Raw genomic sequence first — 25,103 nt, forward strand, 5'->3', positions numbered from 1 at the left:
TATTTTATTTTCATGCAGGTCTAACTCTTTATCTAATGTAGCAGTAACACTGTGCATGTTACATACAGCTGGATAATGTATATCTTAGCAAAGTGAGCACTCATTAATTTCATTAGCTTCTGGCACTAGGGAACCATCTGCATTCAGTAAAGTTCTTCCATATTCATCCATTCTTTTTTTTCTTGTGGCATAACAATAAAATTCTTTTGGATTGCCTTTAGCCTGCATAGCCAATTTCTTTTCATACTCCAGTTTAGCTTTATGCTCAATACTCGTTGCATTTCTGGCCCATGTTTTATATATTTCATAACTCCTTTCACTCTTATGATATTCTTTCTGCATCATCTTCTTTATGTGGATCTCTTGCTTAATACAGTTGCATATCCATTTTACTTCCAACCTACGTGGGTGGTCTGTAAAGTTCTCTGCCTTGACCATAGATGGCAACACTATCGGCAAGATTTTTTTCTTTCCCTAAGTTGGTACATCTATCATAACCATCCATGTGAAATTGCAAGTAATTCTATCAAGTAGTTTCTTTTATACAGCCGTCTGAAGCAAAAGTGTTGTCTGTATCCCTCGAAATGGATAAAATTGAGTATCCTGCGGTTATAAAATTCTTTGTAAAAGAAGGTTTAATGCCAAAAGAAATTCATTCGAAGTTCATAAAAGTTTATTGGCACTCTTCTCCTTCATTTTTGACAATTAAGAAATGGATTGCCGAGTTTAAACATTTCCGTACCAGCCTTGAAGATGATCCACATGAAGGGCATCAAAGAAGTGTAACAACACCAGAAATCATTGATCAAGTACACGATATGGTATTAGATGACTGGCGAGTCAAAGTGCGTGAAATTGCTGAGACTAAATGCATTTCAAAAGAATGAGTAGGATATATTTTGCATGAAGAATTGCAAATGAAAAAGCTTTGTGCAAGATGGGTGCTGCACTTGCTCACAGCAGATCTAAAATGCACTCACATGAAAATCTCGGAAGTGCTTGAAGCGTTTTAACAAGAACAAAACTGATTTTGTGCATCGATTTACTATGGATGAGACTTGGATTCACCAGTACACACCAGAATCTAAACAGCAATCAAAACAGTGGACAGAAGCCGGTTGTTCAGTGCCAAAGAAGACAAAGTCAGTTCTATCAGCAGGAAAGGTCATAGCATCGGTGTTTTGGGATGCTAAAGTCATTTTGTTTATTAATTATCTTGAAAAGGGTAAAACAATAACCAGGGAATATTATTCCAATCTTTTAACCATACTAAATGAAAAAATTCATGAGAAAAGACCCAGTTTGCAGAAGAAAAAATCATCTTTCATCAGAACAATGCATCTGCCCTCAAAGGTGTTTTGGAAATAGGAAAATTAAGGGACCTGCATAATGAGTTGTTGGAACATCCACCCTATTCCCCAGATTTGGCTTCCTCTGACTTCTATCTCTTCCCAAAACTAAAAATCTTCCTCGCTGGTAAGCGTTTTTGCAGGTGATTGCAGCTGTAGAGGGGTATTTTGCAGATCTTACTGAGAACCACTACAGGGACTGGATAACAGTGCTGGAGCATCACTGGAATAAATGTATTAGTCTTAAGAGAGATTATGTTGAAACATAAAAATAATTTTGAAATTATAAATTCGTTTTTTCATTGTTAGGCCAAGAACTTTTCAGACGACCCACTTATGTGTGTGTATATATATATATATATATATATATATATATATATATATAAAACCAGTTGAATATTAGTAAGTTAGTGGAATATTAGTAAGTTTAATAAATGCTTTTTTTTTTTTTTTTTCTGATGTTGTTTATACTGTGACGTGCTATTATGAACACTGCATGGTTTGTCAAATGAGTATGATGAATGAAGTGTACTATCATTGACAGAGCTGTTGGTAGGATTAATGGTAACTGCAAGTAAGTCATTTATATATAAGGAAAAAGAGGTAAGTGATTAAACAGAGCCCTGAGGCACTCATGCAATGATGGGGAAGCATGAGAGAGAGAGAGCATCCACTACTATATGCAGTGAATGACTAGAGCTTACTATCTAATTATAGAAGGTTGCAGAGATAGACCAAGATTTGCAGTTTACTGAGTTGGACTCTCTCTCTCTCTGCCAGACACAGTCATATTCTCTAGAAATATCAAAAATAACTGCAGACTCAGAGGCATAGCTAGGGAGGAACAGAGAGAGCGGTCTGGCCTTGGCGGTACTTTGAACCTTTTTGAACTTTTGCAGTTAATTCTAAAATACAGTCTGGAGAACTCATTTCCAAATATTGTAATACTACTGCGAATTTTCTTCACAATTGCTGTAAGTGTTGCTAGTTGTGAGAGGAGTTTTTCTAAATAAAATTGATTAAGAATTACTTACATTACTATGAAATAGACTTCGCCAACGTCATCAACGATTTTGCTAACAGAGAAGCAAAAAAAAATAACATTTTAGAATGTTGAAATGAAAGTTTTACTTCAAAAATAAACATAGTGTTTTAATTTATTTCCCTATACGTCATTTTGACTTTTTGTAGTATTTTTGGTGTGTATTGAGAGGGACGGCAAACTTAGGGACTGCCCCGGGCGGCAACAGCTGTAGCTATACCACTATGCAGACTGCGTTATGTTTATCGTATAATGACAAATGTAAATATAGCACTTAAAAAAATAAGTATTAAGAGTTAAATCAAATCTTGTGCCTGTTTTGCAGATATCTTCTTCTTTGTCAGCCATTTTCTGTCTACCACTGGGTAGAAAGTGTCTGATAAAAAAGATGAAATCTGCTCCAAATTCCTCTCCCATATTCTTCCACTATGTTCTGTCCTATCCTATCCTTCTCTACTACAGAGTTCCAGTAATCTTTTAATTCCTCTCAATGTCTCTTAGGTCTTATTGTAGCTCTTTCCATCTTTCTTGAAGGTACCATTCAGATATCTCTATCAATTTCTGAATGTTACTTCTTGCAGTGTGACATACCCATTGCCACTTGGATCTTGTAATGATTATTACAATATTCCACTTTGGTCTGAGCTCTGATCTAAGTGCTGTGCTTTCTGCCCTGGATGAGAACCAAGCAGTGATTTCTCCATTTTTCTGTGGGTAGTGAGTCAATTTTTTAATCAAAGCCAGTGTTTTCTCTTCCATATGCCATGAATGGACAATATACCAGATAGAAAAATAAAAATTAATTCACCAATGACCTTTTTCCCATGTATGTATTATGTACACATTAAAATAGTTTTCACATTTTTAGTCAGGTTGCGCTGAAAAACACATCTTTAAACGGTGCATAATTTTTCAAGGATAAAGCATTTCGCTTAACGTGATTTTTTATTTTTTGGCAGTTTCATCCATAATAGGTTGGCCATCTGTAGTACAAAAGCATCTTCATTGAACCAAGAATTAAATAAACTTATTCTGGAGACCAAATATAATTTTTTAGCATCATTTCAAATTCATGAATATGCATGGTCATGTGACATTAGTCAATGAAAAAAATCACCCATCATTTAGTGGTATTTTTATGGAGGATTTTGTGAACTGTTTTCTCCATAAAAATAACACTAAAAACAAAAAAATTACAAGAATGCCATAGCCATACCCTGTGTTAGAGGCATTTCAGAAAAAAATAGACAGAACACTACATAAATACAACATGAAGACTACCTTCAAAACCCCGACAAAATGAAAAAAATTTACTCAGTTCTTCCAAAGATCCTCTTCCATACCTGGCCCACCCAGGGGTTTACAAAATCCAATGTACATGTAACGTACCCTGCATAGGGGAAACAGGATGTACGATCCTAATCAGAAAAGATGAACACAAAAGACACATTAAATACCTCCATTATGGTAAAACAGGCCTATCAGATCACACACTCCAAACATATCATAGAAATGACTGGAAAGGCACCAATTCCCTACACCACACCAAAACCTGGTTTGAGAGAAAATTCAAAGAAGCCTGTGAAATGCTGAAATATTATTCAAACCTAAACAAAAATGACGAATTAATCATTCCAAGAATGTGGAGGACCCATCTGCAACCCTTATAGCAACTGGAACAAGCCCAGAAGAAAATCTCAATACGAGAGGACTTTAGAAATGTTTAATGTAGTTCTGTTTTTAATTTATTTTTTAAAAATATTTTGTTTTATTTTTTATTTAATTTAATTTAATTTTAATTTTTTTATACTTATCTTTTTTAAATTAAATTTTTTTTAATCTATTTATAATTTTTTTTCATTTAGGATTATTAATTTAGTTTTTCCACAAGAGTTCAGGTTAGGTAAAAGATTAATAAGCACGTAGATTCATTTTACCTTTGTAAAGTGCAGTAGCTTGGATCTTATGTATTTTCCTGATGACCTCAACACAGAGATCAAAATGTTGAATATTACTTTCCTAATATTAAGTAAAGTAATTATTTTAACATGTGTCTCCTGTCTTCATAAATTTCTGGCTATGAATGCTGAACACCATGTAACTTTAAAAGAAAGAAATATCTCTTGCTCAATATCCATGGATGAATGCTAGTTTTTCCTCTGTTAGACCTATACTGAAAAATTTTCTCTCTATCAATCCTATAAAGACTTTTCAGTAATTTTTATATCTCTATCAATGACTTGTTTTCCTCCTACCAACCAATTTCTGTAACCCACTAATCTTCAACTTATCCTCATAAGAACCATTCTATAGACCTGCCACTACTTGATCACTTGCCTTTGGATCCTCTTTACTTCTTCCTCATCTCCAAGGAATCCAGTTGTCAGATCTGTGCACAGTAATCCAGATGGATCTTATCAAAATCTTATAAAGAGGTAAATAACCTACTTATCTCTGCTTGTAAGGGTGTCCTTCAATAACCAAGTAATCCTCTGAGCTGTTTTAGCACTTTTGCAATATGCTCTCCTTATCACCATCACCTCCATTCTTGGCTTCATCATCTGGACTAGTTCATCAATGTAGTACATAGCTGGTAATCTTTTCACTCCAAATACATAGCCTTACACTTTGCCATATTAAACTGACATTCATTCTCCTTTGTCCAATACTGCCAGTCTGTTAAAATCATCCTGCAAAATTTCAACATCATCTTTATTGATATTGTGTACCCAATTTTGCATCTTTGGCAAACAACTGAATATTTCCCTTCAGATCATTTTCCTAAGCCACAAATTAAATAGTAGTGGACCAAGTATAGAACCCTATGATACATACTGCTAGTCACCTGCTTTCTACTGGATTCTACTCTTGAATAAACTATTGTCTGATATCTCTTCATCAGCTATCTTCTTATCCACCTCACCAACTTCATATCCATCCCCCCCACTGCTACAATTTATCTATCAGAATTCCATGCAGTATTCTGTTAGAAGCCTTTGCAAAGTCCACTAGCATACTGTATAGCCATTACCTTTATCCAAATCAGCTGTGACATCACTTTACTGTAAAAAGTAAGTTACTGAGGCATGACCTCCCTTTCATAAAACCATGCCATATAGTATCCCATTCCTATCAACCCATTCCTGAGGGTTGATAGGAATGGGATAGGAATAGAAACAACCCATTCCAGTACTTTCACCACCACTCTCAGGCATTGAATTGGTTGAATATCACTTGCTGAATGTGGATGCTGAATATTCTCAGATGATCATTGAACAAGTTGTATTTCACACTAACTCACATATCATCATCATCATCAAATTCCTGACAAGTATTCTCAAGGGGTGTACAGGATATGATAGTACTATATGAAAAACTTACATCACTACTAACTTCCTATCTGTTACCTGTAAAGACTCCAACATTATGTGATCTTATATTTCTTTCTTCTAAGGCAATTTTTACTGTATCAATCCACTTATATCTTGGTCTTCCTCTGGGTCTTTTTCCTGCCAACCTGGCAGAAAACACTTGTTTTGCTAATGTTTCCTCTCCCATTCTGTTTAATTCACCATCACCTGAGATTAGCTCTGCTAACACATACCTGGATACCAGCAAAGTCATAATTCATATATTAAGGTAAACCTTTATTTTCTTAGGATGGTAATTCAATTTAATTTCATATTACTTATTTTATAGATTGTCATAAAATCCAATAAGCCTTAAACTCTTGGAAATGTTTATTTTCTCTTTAGACTATATGGTGTTTAAAGATGCGAGCCCTAACTGAACAAGTATATGTTGATGATTTAGAAGCAGATGAGGAGGGTATAGCAGAATTATTAATGGATGAGAATTCAATAGCACAAGTTGCAAGACCTGGTACCTCTCTAAGGACACCAGCCAGACTTCAAGGAACAAGCCAGGCTGTGAGGTATAGTTTTTCTTTAGTCATCATAAGTAGAGTTAGGAAGAATAATACTCGAATTACATTTTTTACAGAAAATTTGCCCACTGTAATCTCCAGGTCTTTTTCCTGCCATATCAAAAAAAAAAACAAAAAAAAAAACATGGTTTATTACCCTTTCTTCTTCCATTCTGCTTAAGTGACTATACCACCTGAGTTAGCTCTGTTCACATATTTCTGAATGCTAACAATATTAAGCTCCCTCCTAATATCCCTGTTTTTAATTTGATTCTGCCATTGTTGCCATATGTTCACTCCCTTAATCTTTCTCAGAATCCTCATATATATGGTCTCTAGTCTTTGATCTGATCTGATTTTCCCTTTCAGCCGTTTCCGACTGTAGGTGACTTTGTAGGCATTGCCCACAAAGTATTCCTGGTGAGATTTTTACAGGGTAGTTCACCATTGCTTTCCACAACCCCCCAATTTTATCCGGGCTCAGGACCAACTTATGGCTGGGACGTATTCCTGACTGTAATCCGTATGTGTCGATTTGCCTCTTCTGGGGGATGCAAAACATGAGTTTCTGGGTGAAAAATTCCCCTACCTCCATATGAGACTGGCTAACTCACCTTCCTCACGTCACTGACGGAATTGAACCCAGGTCTTTCCAACCAAAGGGCTTTGTCTGTACTGACTGAGCTACAGAGGCTCCAAGTCTTTGATCCAGCATTTATTTTTACCCTAACTCTCAGATCTATAAGTTAAAATTGGTTTGAACACTGTCTTGTATACAGCTAGTTTAATGTTTTGGCTTATTCCTCTCGTATTTCATGTAAATTTATTCAGCTGGCTCCATACCATACAATTTTACTAATTCTGTTATCTTTTTCCATATTTAATTTAAAATTTTCACTAATGCGCCTAAATAGCTGAAATATTTTGCTAGTTCTATAGGTTTTCCATTAAGGATACCGTTGATATTTTCATTATTTTTTCTCTGAAAACATCAAGTACATCTTGAATGGAGTTGAGTTGATGCCTGAATGAATTCCTACATATTTTCATTGTCTTTGTCTTTTTATTGCTGATTTTCATACCAAATTTATTAAAGCAGTTAAAGAATCCTAAATGCTTGCACTGAATTTTAAGAGTATAACATCATCTGAAAAAGTAAAGAGCTGATTGGAGATTAACATTTCCAATTTTGATATCATGTTTAATGCCACTTTCTTTTGTAATGAGATCCATATAGATGATGAATACTAGTTCTATAGATGATGTTCGCCCTTATTTCATATCTGATTCCTGTATTTCCTTCAATTCTAATTGCCAATTTAGGCTATGTATTGCTCATTATTCTGTTCCATTTACCTCATATAATTGTAGGGTTCCGAACGGCTTTTCAATTGGAACCTTCTTATATACTTTTTTTTTATACATATTAAACACAGATCTTGGTTATAATTAGATTTCTCAGCTATTTGTCTTAAAGTGAAAATCTGATCCCGACATAGCATAGGACAGGATGTATAATGATGACTAAAGAATTTAAACTAGTACAATGGAAGTCAAGGAGGATTTTAAATCTGAGAGACTTGGCTCATTTGAGACTGTCTGCTGTGTGTGAGATAGGGGCCAATAGAATAAAATATATTACCAGATGCTGCTGTAGACCTGTGGTCTAGAGAAAGATGTGGATGCTATGCAGCAAGAGCAGGCTGAGAAGTTATCATTGAGGACTTCAAATATGGAGATATAGATTGGAAGGAGGAAAGGGCACAAGGCAGGATGGAAATGGAATTTATACAGTTACTAAGGAATAATTATCTGAAACAGCATATGATGGAGGGGACCAGGGAGTTTGAGAGTGTTGGATTTGGTAATAGATCTTCTGATGCTATCCATAATGACAGTAGCAATTCTAACTTCATTTGAAGATAGTGACTATGCAGTCTTGTTCTGGGAGATTGCTTAACATGTGGACTTCTCAGTCAAGAAAATGTTTATGTGGAACTATAAAGCTTGATTATGACAAACTTAAGTGGCAGCTTGGAGCATTGTCATGGCATAAGAAGCTGCAAGTAAAAATTTAGAAAAAAGAAGATTAAATAAGGTAGGTGTGAAATGGATGAAGAGAGAGTAAGCATGCAATTGAGGGTCTTGGATTTGATCATCCCATCAGAGGATGCCATTATACATGAAGTATCAAATTTCCTCCATTTGATGAGAGTAACCTTGAAGTGATTATCTGTGTATCTGGCAACCACTGTGTGGTTGCCAGCTGTATGAAGACTTCTGTGAGGAATGGATATATATGTGGAAATACAACTGATAATTATGAAAAGTTCAGGAGACAGATTGCATCTGTAGCATGTAATGAGGATTTCAGTGGAAAGGAGATCCATGTTGCTTGGCCTATTCAAGAACTATCTAACCAAAGCAGTGTCTAAATGTATTTCAAGAGTCAGAAGATTAAATAAGGTAGGTGTGAAATGGATGAAGCAAGTATGCATGCTGCAATACAGAGGAAGAAGGCATTACAGAGGAAACACAGCACAACAAAGAACAGGCAAGGAGAGTGATTCATTTGGTAAGAGTATCAAAAGTGCAGTATGAGCAGCAGTTAGTTGAGATATTGAATGAGCATAGTATTATTTCATGCTTGTGAATGTGACATTATGCAGAGTATGAGTGCAGTTGGAAGGGAGAAGAGACTGACTGTGAATGAACAGGAGGTATATAGGGAATTGAGTTAACTTGGTGTTAATAAGGCTGTGGGACTTGATGATATATTACCATGTGCTTTGAGTAAATATGCTAGGGAATTGGTCCATCTTGATATGTTTGTTTAATATGAGTTGTAGGTTAGGCCACTTTCCAAAGGGGTAGAAGGAAGACAAGATTGTGTGCTTCGTATGGGAGGTGACAGAACATGAGCTTCAAATTAAAGATCAGTAAGAACTAGGATTCAGAATTTGGCTAACAACAACTGTGTTCTCTTTGATGAGCAGCACTGATTAGCTAAAGGAAGGTCATGCTTTAGCATTCTTCTTACTTCTTAGAATAAGGTGACAGGTGCATTGGACAAGGGAGATGGATACAGAGTGGTATACTTAGATTTTGCAAAGTCTTTTGATAGATTTTCACATGATAAGTTGATAATTAAACTAGAATGAATTGGGTTGGATATTAGATTAGTGCATTGGATTAGAGATTGGTTATTTGATAGGTATTAGCAAGTTGTATATGGATAAGCAATATTCTGGAAGAGGAAAGTCACTAGTGGTGTGCCTCAAGGATTTGTTTTAGGAGCATTGCTGTTTAACATGGATATTAATGATATTGTGAAAGGTTTGAATGGCAGTATTCAGTTATTTGCAGATGATGCAAGCTGGGAGGAGCTATGAGGAGTAGATTCATAAATTGTTTTAATGGTATTATAGGACCATTGCTGTTTAACATGGATATTAATGATATTGTGAAAGGTTTGAATGGCAGTATTCAGTTATTTGCAGATGATGCAGGAGGAGCTATGAGGAGTAGATTCATAAATTATTTTAATGGTATTATATCACCAAATGTACTAAATTATTATTATTATTATTATTATTCAGGCCTCCAAGTAGTCAAAAGACTCATCGAGGGAGGTCCTTCCTAAGACATAAAGTCTGTCAAGACTCATCGAGGGGAGGTCCCCCCCTGAGAAACACAAAGTCTATCATACCACTCTTTAAACTCACTGACCGTTCTCGCTCCCACCACTCCATCAGGCAATGCATTCCACGGCTCAACCACCCTCCACACAAAGAAACCACTCCTTACCCTCTTGCTTACAGTTTCCTTTCGTAACTTCCAGGGATGGCCTCTTGTCATCACTCCCTTCCGCTGTTCAACCAAGCGAAAGAACTCCCCAGTGTCAACCCTGTAACCACCTCTCAACAGTTTAAAAGTCTCAATCATATCACCTCTTCTTCTTCTATCCACCAAACTCTGCAGTCCACATTCTCTCAGCCGATCCTCATAACTATCCTTGTACAGTCCTGAAACCATCTTTGTCATCCGTCTTTGTATCCTTTCCACAGTTAATTTATCCCCTTCAAATCCTGGGGACCAAATCTGAGAACAATAGTCCAAGTGTGGTCTGATCAGAGACTTATACAACGGAATGATAACCCTCTTATCTCTGCAGGTCAGTGTCCTTCTCATAATAGCAACAATCCTCTGTGTTACCTTCACCACCTTTGCAATATGTCCCCTAAACTTCAGGTTTCTATCAATCATCAACCCCAGATCTCTTGTCTCCCCTACTTCCTCCAGTATAACTCCTCCCATAGAGTATGCAGCATCCCATCGATGTTTCCCAAACCTCAAGACCTTACATTTTGCTGCATTAAACCAAAAAAAACCATTCATTTGCCCATCTATCTAGCTTATTTAAATCCTCTTGCAGGGCTACCACATCTGCACTATTACTAATAATCCTTCCCAGCTTCGCATCATCCGCAAACAACTGAATATCCCCCTGCAATCCACTGGCTATGTCATTGATATAAAGGTTAAACAATATAGGTCCTAGTACTGAGCCCTGTGGGACCCCCACTTGTAACCCTCTGCCTCCTTGAAACTGCTCCACCATACACAACTCTCTGATACCTATCAGACAGCCAATCCTGAATCCAGTTGACCAATCTGACATCCAGACCCATGTGCTGCAACTTAAATATCAGCTTATCATGTGGCACCCTGTCAAATGCCTTCGCCAAGTCTAAGAAAATTGCAGTATATGCCTTTCCCTCATCTAATGTTCTTGAAACCTTATTATAAAAAAGATTATGTTTCTTTGGCTTTCAAACCAGCATCTTCATAGCACCAAACAATATGTTATAGTTTATATGCAACAATGAGTAAGTAAAATATCTGAAATTGTAATGGATAAAAGATCTAAAGGTGCAAAACTCTAATGTTGTAAAAATTACAGTTATGTAGGAGTTGATCTTAAGATAACAGTCTCCCAAATATTTGGCATATTAATGCCACCATGCCTATTCATTCAAGGAGACTGCCTCATAGCCATGGCTAATTCTAAAAATAATCTTTCTGACCTGTAATGACTTCTCTATAGCACATTAGTCTTCTTCCATCCAATCTTGTGTATCTATTAGATTTTTATCAGGAGTAAAGCAGATGTTGTGGCTTTACAAGAGAACTTGAATAGACTTAGTGAATGGACATGGAAGAGGGGGGGTTACCAGTTGAGTGTTGCAAAGTGTAAGATTTTAAAACTTGGAAAACGAAGATGGGATGTAGATTATATAATTGAGGGATTATATAGTTGATTGATGTATTGGAGTAGGAGAAGAAAACAGATCTGGGGAGATGATGGTGGATAGGGATCTAAAATTTAGAGGACATATTGCTAAAATTGTGAGCATAGCACAACAAATTCTGGCAATGATGCTGAAAAGTAAGGAATAGTTTCATTTCATTGTCTACCTTGATTATGGACTACTGTGCACAGATTTGGTCACTGATTTTCAAAAGGATGAAGAGTTATTGGAAAGGATTCAGAAGTACACTAATGTCCAAACCTAAGGACGAACACTGTATCTGAGTATTATAACCACAAATTTAGATGAATCAGCTTGTGGCAGTTTGTATAACTGATGATCAAGTGGCCAGCACACTTCCCAGATCTCAACACCATAGAACATGTTTGGGAGATAATAGGGAGATGCATTGCTGCTCAAAATTCCCCTCCAGAAAACAAACAAGGCCCTATCCTTGCTCGGAAGGAAGAGTGGACCAGTTTGCCTCAAGATCACATGGTGCTAAGTATGGTATGCTGTTGTGAGAGTTGCACTGCAGTTTGGGATGAACATATTCCTTACTGAAATGTTTTTCTGCATAGTTTTCTGTAAGCACTGTACACTAATACTGTACATTCCTTAATTACATCCTTTGGAAATTTGTAAATTTTGCCAAAAATGTATTGCAATTTAATTTATACGAAATTTATAACACATTTTCTTGTGTAATATAATTTATTAGTACATTAGCAATAAATTTATGTCCACATTTGGCTGTAGTCATGAAAAATTTTTCATATGCAGCTAAAAAGTAGTTCATCCTTAGCTTTTGGACACCAGAGTAATTGACTAAGGTGGTTCGGCTCTGGATGTTGAGTGTGAAGAAAAGTTGAGAAGATATAATTTACAGAGTTTATTGGATAGGAGGAAGTGGAAGATATGATAGACACTTATAAGTTGGTAAGGTGCTTTTATCAGATAAACATTGAAGAGGTTTTTCATAGAATTTTGGGTCATGGAAGGAGAACAGTGATCATCCAAGAAAACCGTATAAGTTGGGAGGAAAGGAGTAAGAATCGGGTTTTTTTTGCACGGAGAATGGCGAATGATTGGAATGCATTGCTTGAGAGTGTGAGGTCTGTCTATAGAGAATGTGAATATATTTAAGGCACACTTTAATGAACTGTGTATGTATGACAGATGGACTTTTCACAATGAGTTTTTGACTCCATAGAGGTCTGTAGATAATAATAATAAAACCTTTTGTCTCATCTTTGATATTACTATATGAAGGTTGCCAGAAAATTTTTAACTTCTCTCAGAAACTTTAAATATACTGCGTGATGTCCCTGCAGTTTGGTGACGTTGCCATACAAAATATTTTTGTGTTACCATATTTACTCGAATATAACTTGCCTTCGTGTATATCTTGCACCCCTGATTTTACTTTATGAGAAAAAAAATTAAACATTTTTGGATGTTCGTTAATACCTCACCATTCATATGTGAGGAAGTAGCAGTAGCGAATAGTAGATTATTGGCGATAATAATAGTAGATTTGTGATAGTAGTGTTTGCTGTAGTGAGAGTTGACTGTATTTCATTATAAGTTGAATTTCTCATATTGAGAACTTCAACTATGGGATGTGAATATTAAGGATAGTAGGTGCACCATGACTGAGATGAAAGGTGAAAGTTTTTGTTTTTAAGAGCTTCATAATGATGTATTACTTATTTCTACTGTTTTTAACGGTCTAAAAATATGTGTTTTACCAGTGTTTATATTTTTATATTTAGCTCTATTTTTATTTGTTCTTCCTTAATTGAGGGCTTCTTTTAAATTTATTTATCACAACATTTTTGTTAGTTTGGCTTTTTTTACTCTCATCATGTTTTCATTAGTATATTAGGCCCAGTATTCTATTATGGATGGTTAATCCTATCTACATAGTCAGCTGTGTGTGTGTTTGTTATTATGTATATTTTCAAGTGTTAGTTTAATTTTTCATTATGTATATGTTATTTTAGTTTCTCTGCATTGCAGGAGAAAAAAAACATTAAACTCGCAGTATATTTTGCAAGTCCTTGCAGTTAGTCTAGTGGCTGTGCGATTTGCAACCATATGCATGGGGAAGGAGTGTCCTAGGTTCGATTCCCGTTGGTGATGTGAGGGGCTCAAGGATCTTCCTCAGCCATAGCCAAGTTAGCCGGTCATGGTTGCAGGCAGTAGGGTTTTTTCCCCAGTTTAGCTGGGGTTTTTTCATCCCGCAAGCAGGCAAACCGGTCCTGTGAACACACACGGACTACAGTCATGAATACCTCCAATTGGGATGCAGCAGAGGAGTGGTGTGCTGGTTGCATTATTTCGCCGTGACTCCTCATTAGGAGGAGACCCAACCCATCTAAAACAGATGGAAAGGAGAGATAGATAGATATTTTGCAAAGTAAGAACTGTATAACACAATAGATGGCAGTAATACCAAATGGCATTACTGCCACTTATTTGTTCTGTGAATACCTTGTTTAGTTTTGAAATACTGAAAGACAGTTCGAGTTTGTTTATTGAATATTGAAATTAGTACATTCCCTACATTATGCAGGCCTGTAACACAATCTGGGCGACCCCTGTCTGGTGTAATTCGTCCAGGAATGCAATCAGGAAGACCTGGAACTATGGAACAAGCAGTGAGAACACCACGTACTTCTCGCACAGCACGTCCTGTTACTAGTTCTTCAGGAAGATTTGTTCGCTTAGGAACAGTGAGTTTTCTTCTTTTTTTTAAACAGATGCATTTTTTAAATTTAAAGCATTCTTCGGTTTTAATTACAATTTAAGAATACTTTTTTTAATAAACTGAAAGTACTTCTTTAATAATTGTTTAATTTAATCACAATATGTTTAATCATAAGATTAAAATATTAAAATTAATATTTAAAACATTAAATATTAAGGATTATTATAATTAATATAAAATATTAATTATAACAAAAGCTTAAGGTATTAAGGTGTTTTTATGTAAAAGTGAATCAGTCTGTAAGCATCATAGATTTTAAATCCATGAGAAGGTACAGCATTGTTTGTTTACCATATGAACCTTTTCGTAAGTTTAATTTTTTGTGCTCTCATCAATAATGAATTTAATAATTTGGCATCAGAGAATACCAGATTTATACATATAAATCTGGTATTCTCTGATGCCAAATTATTAAATTTGGCATCAGAGAATAAAGATAAGAAATTATATACTTGGTTTTAATGCTTTATCCAAGGAAGCAAAGCAATGTTTTGCTGGTGAAATATATTCACGTCTGAGCTACTTGTATATAGAAGCTAATGACTTCACATCACTTGCTTTAATATGTATCCCATAATCCGAAGCACACACTCTTTCAGATGTGTAAAATGCTATTCATAATGAGAAGGGCCACTACCCAGTCCATTTTCAACATTTATTGAGGTCTCATCAGTGGGAGAAAGACCTGGTAGAAATACCAAAGTCGAAGTAATGCAGAAGTCATATATATCTCATATACAAGTAGCCAAAGGTGCTAGACCTTATTAATAAAAATATCTGGATGAGAGAAAGATGTGTCACATGCAAAACATTGTTTTGCTCCATGGATAAAGGATTAAAACCAAGTATATAATTGCTTGGTATCTTTAACATATAATAGAACCAAGGCAAAAAATCTTTCAACATCTTTTCAACATCAAAGTCAGTTTAATAAAAGTTAATATTCTCTTCATTCACTGAAGGTTTTTTTCATAAACTACATCTAAGATATAAATATATCTATATGCTCTGGGAAACCCGTACAAGTTTTTTTTAGTAGAACCCCTAGTTCACACAGTACAGTTTACAAAACACTGCTCTAAAGATATCTTCTCATTGTCTACTTAATTATGATGAAATCAGTCATAATTGACAATACAGACATTTGTAAAGATCAGCATTCCTCAATAGATGCAAGAAATATGGAAACATAAAAAAACTATTTATGATATAAAACAGGGGTGTGTTCTGTCACCACTCCTTTTCATAATATTTATGGACTGGATTGATAGGCACAGCCAAGGCAGTAAGTGTGTCAGAATTGGAAAATGTAGCATTGGATGTCTGCTTTTTGCAGATGACCTAGTTCTGCTTAGCTCTTCCACAGATGACCTCCAGCAGACCCTGGATAGGTTTGTAGCTGTTTGTGCAGATGCCGGAATGAAGATCAGTGTGGCCAAAACTGAAACATTTGTGGTCTCAAGACAACCATCCCAATGCACTCTAAATGTAAGTGGAGGCCCAATGAGGCAGGTGGAGAAGTTTAAATACCTTGGGTCCATATTCACGAATGATGGAAAATGGGACGTAGAGCTAGATACTCGAATTGGCTTAGCAAGCTCAATATTGCGGGAGCTTGGCTGTTCGGTAGTATTGAAGCAGGAGTTAAGCCAGAAGGCAAAGCTGGCTGTCTTCAATACAGTCTATGTCCCCATCCTCACCTATGGTCATGAGAGTTGGGTAATGACCGAAAGAATGCGGACACGAATCCAAGCAGCTGAAATGAGGTTCCTTCGAGGGGTTACGGGGCTGACAAAACTCGACAGAGTCAGAAGCTCTGCAATTTGGGAAACCCTTAATACTCAACCGCTGCTTCTCCGTGTTGAGAAATCACAGTTACGTTGGTACAGGCACCTGGTCAGAATGCCACAAGAGAGGCTCCCTCAGCAGGCCCTCTTTGCCAAGCCAGAGGGTGGGAGGCCACGTGGAAGGCCAAGGACTCGCTGGATAGATTATATCCAAAACCTTGGGTGGACACGTTTGGGAATCCCACCAGAACACCTGAGTTTGGTCGCAGAGGATCGTGACCATTGGAAGTTCATCTTGAAGCTGTTGCCCCCACAGCCCAATTAGGAAGAGTGGGCCTTGAAGATGTATATATGTATGTATGTATGATATAAAACATGAAACAGAATTGTCATTATATGAATAAAACTGATGAGATTGTTGCCTTAGTCAGTATGTTGGGACCTCAGATTGTAGGCATTAGTGAGACCTGGATATCAGAATTAGACATACTAACTGTTTTGGAGTGTAAAGGGTACACAATTTTTAGGAAGGATAGGAGAGGAGGGGGGTGTGCTGCTAATAATATCAGATGACTTGATCCAGTTAGACTTGAGACCTATGATTATAGAACTACTACTAACAGTATTTCATGTGACAGTGAGTTTGAAGCCATCTGGTGTGAGGTGGAATCTAACAAGATCAATTATATACTGTGGTGTTGTTACAGACATGGTGGATTGGTTGCTAGTGATGAAGAAATGCATCACCAAATAGACAAGATGAGCATGAAAAGAGTAATCATAATGGAAGGGTAATTATCCAAATATTGATTGGGTAACAGTAGAATCTCCTGAGAAGAATGAAAATGCACTTATTAAGTTGTTGAGGGACAACTTCCTCAAGCAGCATGTGACGAAGGAACTTGAGGTCAGAGAGTGTTAGATTTGATTATAGTCTCAGAGGGTGTTTCAGTTGTAACTATTCTGTAAGATGTAACTATTCTACCTCTGATTAGTGACAGTGATCATGTAGTACTAACTTGGGAAGTGACTAAGTTTATGAATGTTCCATTCAGAAAAGGTTACATGCTGAACTACAAAGAAGGAAATTATGATCAACTGAGGAGTATACTGAGTTCAGTGGAATGGGATTGGTTGCTGGATGGAAAGAATATCGACAGTACATGGGAAGCATTTAAACAATACTTAAATGATGTGATATCAGAATGTGTCCCAAGAGTTCGAACAGTATAGGGTAGGAGTCAAATGGATGTGTAATCTTATTGAGCATGAGATTCGTAAGAAAAGGACGATGTGGAAGGAATACCATTTGCATAAGGATGACATCAGTTATGAACGTTATAAGCAACAGGCTAGAATAGTCACAAGTATTGTACAGAAAACAAAGTTTGATTATGAAAAGAAACTGGCTTTTCGTGCTAAAGACAACCCACAAGAATTCTATTAATATGCCGCAAGTAAAAGAAGAAAGAATAACTCTTCTAAATCCAGATGGCGTGAGGGTTACAGATGCAGAAGAGGTTGTTCAACTAATCAGTTCCCATTTTGTTAAAAAGCTATCAATCTGGTGTACTCGACATTGAGCTCACTGCTACTTCTTCACTGGATGAAGAAATTCAGTTGTATGAGGACGAGGTTTGAGCTGTTGAACAAACTGAATAAAAATTTAGCAAAAGGGACTGATCAGATATCAGCACGTGTGCTAAAAGAGTGTTCAGCTGAATGGTTATTCCTATGAGCAGGCTGTTTAATTTGAGTCTCAGAACAGGGAAGATTCTGCACGAATGGAAAGAATGTATGGTAATTCCATTCTGTGTGGGTAGTGCAAAGACCGATGTATCCAACTATTGACCAATTAGTATCTCAGGAGTGGTGGTGAAGATTTTGGAAAAATTGATTAGGGCTTGCATTCAGAAATGGGTTGCCAGTGAATCTCTACTTTGCAATGAGCAACATGAATTTACTAAGGGAAAGTCATGTTTTAGCAACTTACATTATATAACAATGTTACCCTTGAACTAGATAAGGGGAATGGATACACTATGATACTTTTGGATTTTGCTAAGGCTTTTGACAGAATACACTATGGTAGAATGTTGCATAAATTGGAGAATATAGGTTTGGATTTTAGAATATTAATGTGGATAAGAGGATGACTGAATGACAGATATCAAAAAGTTGTATATGGGGGATGTGAGTCTGCAAGATTTAAGGTAACCAGTGGTGTGCTGCAAGGATCACTGCTTGGCCCACTGTTATTAAATCTATACATTAATGATATTGGGAAGGACAAGTGAATACAGTTATTTGCTGATGATGCAAAGATAGGTAGGGTAATCCAGAATGCTGCTGCTATGCAGTCTTTGCAGAATGATTTGAATAGACTGAAATTGTGGGCATGGGAAAATGGATGTAATTTCAATGTCAGTAAATGTAAAGTTATTCACCTCAGCATGATTAGATATTCAATGTGGTATTATATTGGTGGGATTATGCTTGAAGAAACTGATGAGGCTAGGGATCTTGGAGTGTTAGTAGATAGGAAGTTGAAGTTCAGGGCCGTGTAGCAGATATTGCAAATACAACTCAAAAGATTGCAATTCTGAAACAAACGTTCACATGTAAAGATAAGGATGTCTTTACATGGCAAACAGGAGAAAGAGGGGTGATATGATTGGGACTAACAAACTTCTGAAAGGGTAATACAGGATTTCAGTTGATGGAGTTTTTCAATTTATTGAGGGTGGGGAAAAGATGAGCGGTCATCCTTGGAAGCTGAAAATGAATGCCTCTAAGAAGGGGGTGAGGTCTAGATTTTTCTCTCATAGAGTGGTATGTGATTGGAATTGACTGCCATTGGATGTTGTATGTGCAATCAGGGTGCAGCAAGAACAAGTATGATAGCTGAGTGGAACATGTAGTATTTTTTGTCTCCCTTGATAAGTCCCTGACTTCCTGAAGATATCTCTTAATAATAATAATAATTATTATTATTATTATTATCATTCAGAGGGTGCTGTGTAGGGAGACAGATGCACGTATGCTGTATCGCTGCTCCTGGTTTTATAGGTTTAAAGTGTTAATTAACTCATGTTTCTAACTTGAAAGTGCTACTATTTAATTCTACTAGTCACTCTGAAGACAGTGACGTTCAAATTAACAAAATCGGATAAGTAAGATTCAAATTTTCAGTGTTGGAATTTCATAGAGTGTACTGTAGTCACCAGCCAACGAAGAACAAAGGACATCGCCATTTTAAAAGTCACACTATAGTCGCTAACGGGAAGAAAGGCTAAAGGTCACCGAGACAGCAAAGTTCAAGCAAAATGAGCTGTAACAAATGCAACAAGCCATTAAGCGATGAAGGGGACGGGCCGCAGTGTTCCGGATGTAACAAAAAACAAAACACAACACTTCTACTGTTCAGGGATCTCAGAAAGCACGTGGAAAGCAAAAGGAGCTGTGAAACAGACCGAATGGCAATGTCAACAGTGCCGTGAGAAAATGAAGAACAAAGACCAGAAACCAAAGAAAAGTATCAATGCACATCAAAGTAAGCCACTTCCGGATCCTAAAATTATAGATAACTTTGATTCATTTAAACTCATGGTGAAAGACTTATTAAATGCACACATGGAACAAATTAACAAAAAATTCGAGGAGTATGAACATTACATACAGTTCAATAACGAGACCTCTGAAGAAATGTTAGGAACCATGCGAGAAATAAAGACGAAATTAACGGTAGCGATAGAAATGCAAGAAACACTCCAACACGAAAATCAAGAATTGCGGAAAGAAGTAAACACACTCAAGTGTCAAATGGAACATATGCTACAAAAAGAAAGAAAAAAAGAACTTCAAATTGAGGGAATAACGAAAGAAAATACAGAAGACTTAAGCAACATAATGCAACTGATCAGCAGCAAAATTGGAATTCAAATCACAACCACAGATATCACCTATATCAACCGAGGCCCACAAAAAAATAAAGAGAGACCGCCACCAATCATCGCTCGTTTTACTAACAGAAATCTGAGAGACTCCATTCTTACAGCAAGCAAGAAAACAAGGCTGACAACAATGATCCTAACTGATAAGAAACTCTCAACACCAATCTATATAATGGACCACTGGACTCAATACTTCAAAAATCTTCTATACCAAGCAAGGAAGACAAAAACAGAGAAAAACTACAAGTTCCTGCGGACAAAGAATTCCGAGATATTTTTGAGAAAGAATGAAAACACTCGAGTATACATAATTACAAGTGAATCCGACTTACACAGCCTACCAATATAAAACACTAACTCTTTACATCCTTAAGAATAAGATTAGAACTCATTTAAAAACTATATAATGGAGATCTCAAACATAGGCAAACATATCCAGTCAGACAACATAAACTTCAAGGTCTTTGACTCTTTGAAGAAATGGTCAGACAACATTTCCACCAACACCAACTTCACAATCATACACACAAACATAAGAAGTATAAAAATCACTGGCTTACATTGATAACACAGCTCAATTATACCATGATAAACATAGATCTGCTAATACTGACCGAAGTTGCAATAAACGACACAGAAATTTACGCATATGACATAAATAATTATCAAACCTACAACTTATGCAGACCAAACAAAAGAGGAGGTGGACTTGTGGCATTTATCAAAAATACAATGTCACAGAAAATCAAACAAACTTCGAACATGCAGAAACACTTATTTTGGAACTCACAAATAGCCACAATAGTATCAAATACACAATAAACACAATATACAGAACCCCAGATAATAATCCACTCAGTTTTCTTCACGAGTTAGAAACATGGCTAAGTGGCATCGAATCGCGTACAACACACAGGCTCATCCTAATAGGAGACATTAACATAAATACTCTTGACCACGCTTCTTCACCCACTAACTTATCTTGATATACTAAGTCAGTACAATATAAACCCTACCATTAACTCCCCAACAAGAGAAGAAATACTCAATAACTCACTAACACAATCATGCATTGATCATATCAATATATGGGCTCCCATCCATCATCAGTAATTAACATACATCATCAGTAATTAACGTAAAAATTGCCGATCACTACTTTGTCTCAACTTCATTTAATTACGTTTCCTACCCCCCTCCTACCACCACAAAAGTTGACAAAACTCGATCATACTAAAGAGCATTGTCGATAACCAAGTTAAAAATACAGACTGGAATTCCCTACTTAAAATAAACGATCCTGTAACATTATATGAGAATTTTCAACTAAAGTTCACAGAAATATACAAAAAAGCAACAAAATCTACACAAACAGACAACAATCCATGGATAAATGATGACATACTAAATACTATTAGTGAAAAAGAAAATCTATGGAAAAAACTTAAAAAGTCACCCAGTAACACACATTTACAAACCTTATACAAAAACACAAGAAATAAACTAACAACAAAAATTCGTAGGGCAAAAAGACGCTACTACTTCCAAAAATTCATGGAATATAACGACAACATTAAGCAAACATGGGCTACACTCAACGAATTAGTAACCCGAAAAAAGAAAACTTCAGCACAAGATTTTAATGCAAAAAGCTTCGGTCAGGACACAAACCAAGAGGAACTAGCAGACTCATTCAACCATGCTTTCACAAACAACACCACACAACTCAAAAAAGACAAACTACCAATGATCAACAAAAAACTACCAACACAGAGTCAACAACAAACGATGTTTTTCCACCCATAACAAAACAAGAACTGAAAGAAGCACTCCTAAAACTGAAACCAAAGACCACTCCAGGAATAGACAAAATAAGACTCACAGACCTTATAACACACTTTGAACAAATAAATCCAATACTTTTGAAACTAGTGAATATGATATTCAACACAGGCATTATTCCCCAACAACTAAAAACTGCAGTAATTACGCCAATATATAAACACGGCAAAAGAAACGATACTCAGAACTACAGACCAATAGCTACACTACCAGTCATCTCAAAAATTCTAGAAAAAATAACACACACCAGACTACAGAACTATTTACAGAAGTACAACATCATCTCACAAAACCAATACGGCTTTCAGAAAACAAAAAGCACCATTACTTTATTAGAAGACATCGCCGACACAATAAACAAAGCTCTCGACAAAAACAAGTAATCCGTCCTTATACTGCTGGACCTAACCAAAGCATTTGACACACTTGAACATGACATACTACTCACCAAACTATACTCAATAGGTATAAGAGGAACACTGCATACATGGTTCAAGAACCACCTCTCAAACAGAACACAAGTAACAAAAATAGGTATATGTCACAGTCGGAGTATACAAGTAAAACATGGTGTACCTCAAGGTACCATATTATCACCCACTCTATTCAACATATACATTAACGATGTTCATAACATATCCATAAGAAGTCAAATATTTCAATATGCAGATGACACTGCACTACTAGCAATCCACACAGACATTAACACAGCTCTCTGCAAAGCACAACGAGACCTAAACGAAATCACAACATACTTCCACCAAAACGCAATTCTAATCAACGGCACCAAAACACAGATGTTGATAATACACAACCCAAGAATCATATGCCCTGCATCACTATCAATACATTGTCACACATACCGCTGCATTAACAACAAAAATACCTGCCAATGTTCCGAAATCAAACCTGTAACACACGCAAAATACCTCGGTCTCTATATAGATTCCCACCTTAAATGGACAAAACATATAGAATACCCACACCAAACTCCGGATCATCGCAGCAAAACTCTTCCAAGTTAAAGACATTATTCCACCCAACATAAAAAAACTCCTATATCACGGTATCTGTGAATCCCAACTTAGATACGGAATAACAGTCTATACAAATACATCAAACAGCCACCTAACAAAATTAGAAACACTACACATGAAAATCGTGTCAACAGTGATCTGGACACCTTACATCCAACAACCAATATCCGACAAGCACATGGCGATACACAGAATTCTGAGCATTAAAAACCTGAAACACTACATGACATTAACAAGGAATTACTTCAACATCACCTATCGAAACAACAGAGACACATATCGTATAACACGACCTACAACAACTCTCTACATCCCCACACCCTTCAACAACTCATACGGTTCTTTTGTGAGACCACATCAGATACCTACGCAACTCAACAACCTACCAAGAAAGTTAAAACACGTAGATAACTACAGAACATTAAAAAACGAACTCTGGAAAATATACCAACAAAGTTAAGAAACCATTAACACTAATATACACATCACAAATCACTAGCATCCAATGCCTACATCCCATACATAAACAGTAGCAACAACACAAATAGTGAAGGCTAAATCCCACTCTCTTCATAAAAGCTAACCCAAGCTTCGAAGTAGGTGGGATTAACTTGCCTCACTCATCTACAAGTAATCCTTATAAGCAAATGCAGAAATTTGTATGTATAATCATTCTTTCTCTTTCTCAAACTTAAAAAAATAATAATAAAATAAAAAAAAAATAATAAAATAAAAAATTATACAAAAAATTCCGTATAAACTTCATTGTTAATATTAGAAGAACATGTGTTGTAAATACATAATATAAAGGCAAAAAAATATTATTAAATATTTTAATTGAAATCCAATGTAGGAATTGCAGCACTTAGTGCTGAACTCTGTAAAATTATAAGATGCAATGTCACACAAGATGTTTATTGTATGTATAAATATTTTAGCAATCAATAAAAAAAAAAAAATGAAAAAAAAAAAAAAATTAGTAACCTGCATGGAGTCAACAGACTCATTGTGGGAGGCCCACTCAACCAGCAACATGTCTATCATAATGAGTTTTGAAGTTATTTACACTACTTGCACTCACCACACTCAGGCAATGCATTGCACTCACTAACAACTCTCCATGTAAAAAAATCTGCTCCCCCAGACCCTTCTTCACCACATCTTTATACAACTGTTAGAGATGGCCTCTCATTCTTCCCAACTTAACATCCACTCTTTTTATTCCTTCTAGTTAGTTAAGGGATCTTATCCTTCTATCCCCCACCCTCTCTAATCCACATTATCTCAAATGCTCTTCATAATCAACATTCCATATATAACTTTGATTATTTGTCTTTGGACCCTCTCTAGTGCTTCCACATCACATTGAAAACTAGGTGACTAAATCTAGGCATTCCATATATAACTGATTATTTGTCTTTGGACCCTCTCTAGTGTTTTCACATCACATTGAAAACTAGGTGACTAAATCTGGGCACAATAGTCCATATGTAGTCTGACCAATCCCTTATATAGAGGCACCACCACCACTTCCTTATCCTTTTATCTCAGTGTACTACTTTTTATTATAGCAGTGATACAATTTGCAGTATTTGCAACACATGCGATGTGCCCTCTGAACTTCAGTCCACTGTTCACCATATCTCCCAGATCCTGAATTTCAGCCACTTCCTGAAGTACAGCTCCTCCAATATAGTATGCAGCTTTATATCTCTGTATCACAAAGTGCAACATTAAAATTAAAACTGCAACCCCACCCTTTTGTCCAAGCTAAAAATCTATTCAAATCTTCCTGTAGAGAATTAACATTAGCACTACCACTGATAATTCTACCTAACTTTGCATTATCAACAAACATTTGGAGTTCCCCAGTCAATCCACATGAAATATCATTAATATCATTAACAAACAAATTAAACAATAGGGCCCAAGAACAGAACCCTGAGGCATGTGCCAGTGGTCACCTTCCTTTTCCGAGACACGGCTCCATCATACACAACTTGCTGATATTGTTTAGAGAGCCAATCTCCAATCCATCCAAACCAATATACTATCTATTCCTATCCTCTGCAGCTTGTACATT

At 36.3% G+C, this 25,103-nt stretch overlaps 1 protein-coding gene across 2 annotated transcripts in view; it reads left to right on the top strand.

Moving 5' to 3' along the window:
- Positions 1-25,103, top strand: part of BBS8 (tetratricopeptide repeat protein 8) — a 305,336-nt gene that overhangs the window by 34,207 nt on the left and 246,026 nt on the right. For both annotated transcript variants that reach the window (XM_090398645.1, XM_090398646.1), the window contains exons 2-3: positions 6,147-6,325; positions 14,207-14,366. In XM_090398645.1, the coding sequence (XP_090254771.1) occupies positions 6,147-6,325; positions 14,207-14,366 (339 nt within the window). The remainder of the gene's footprint in view (positions 1-6,146; positions 6,326-14,206; positions 14,367-25,103) is intronic.

The sequence above is a fragment of the Typopeltis vanoorti genome, chromosome 10 (genome assembly GCF_054136105.1).
Source record: "Typopeltis vanoorti isolate ZY-2024b chromosome 10, IOZ_Tvanoo_1.0, whole genome shotgun sequence".
Classification (NCBI taxonomy): domain Eukaryota; kingdom Metazoa; phylum Arthropoda; class Arachnida; order Uropygi; family Thelyphonidae; genus Typopeltis; species Typopeltis vanoorti.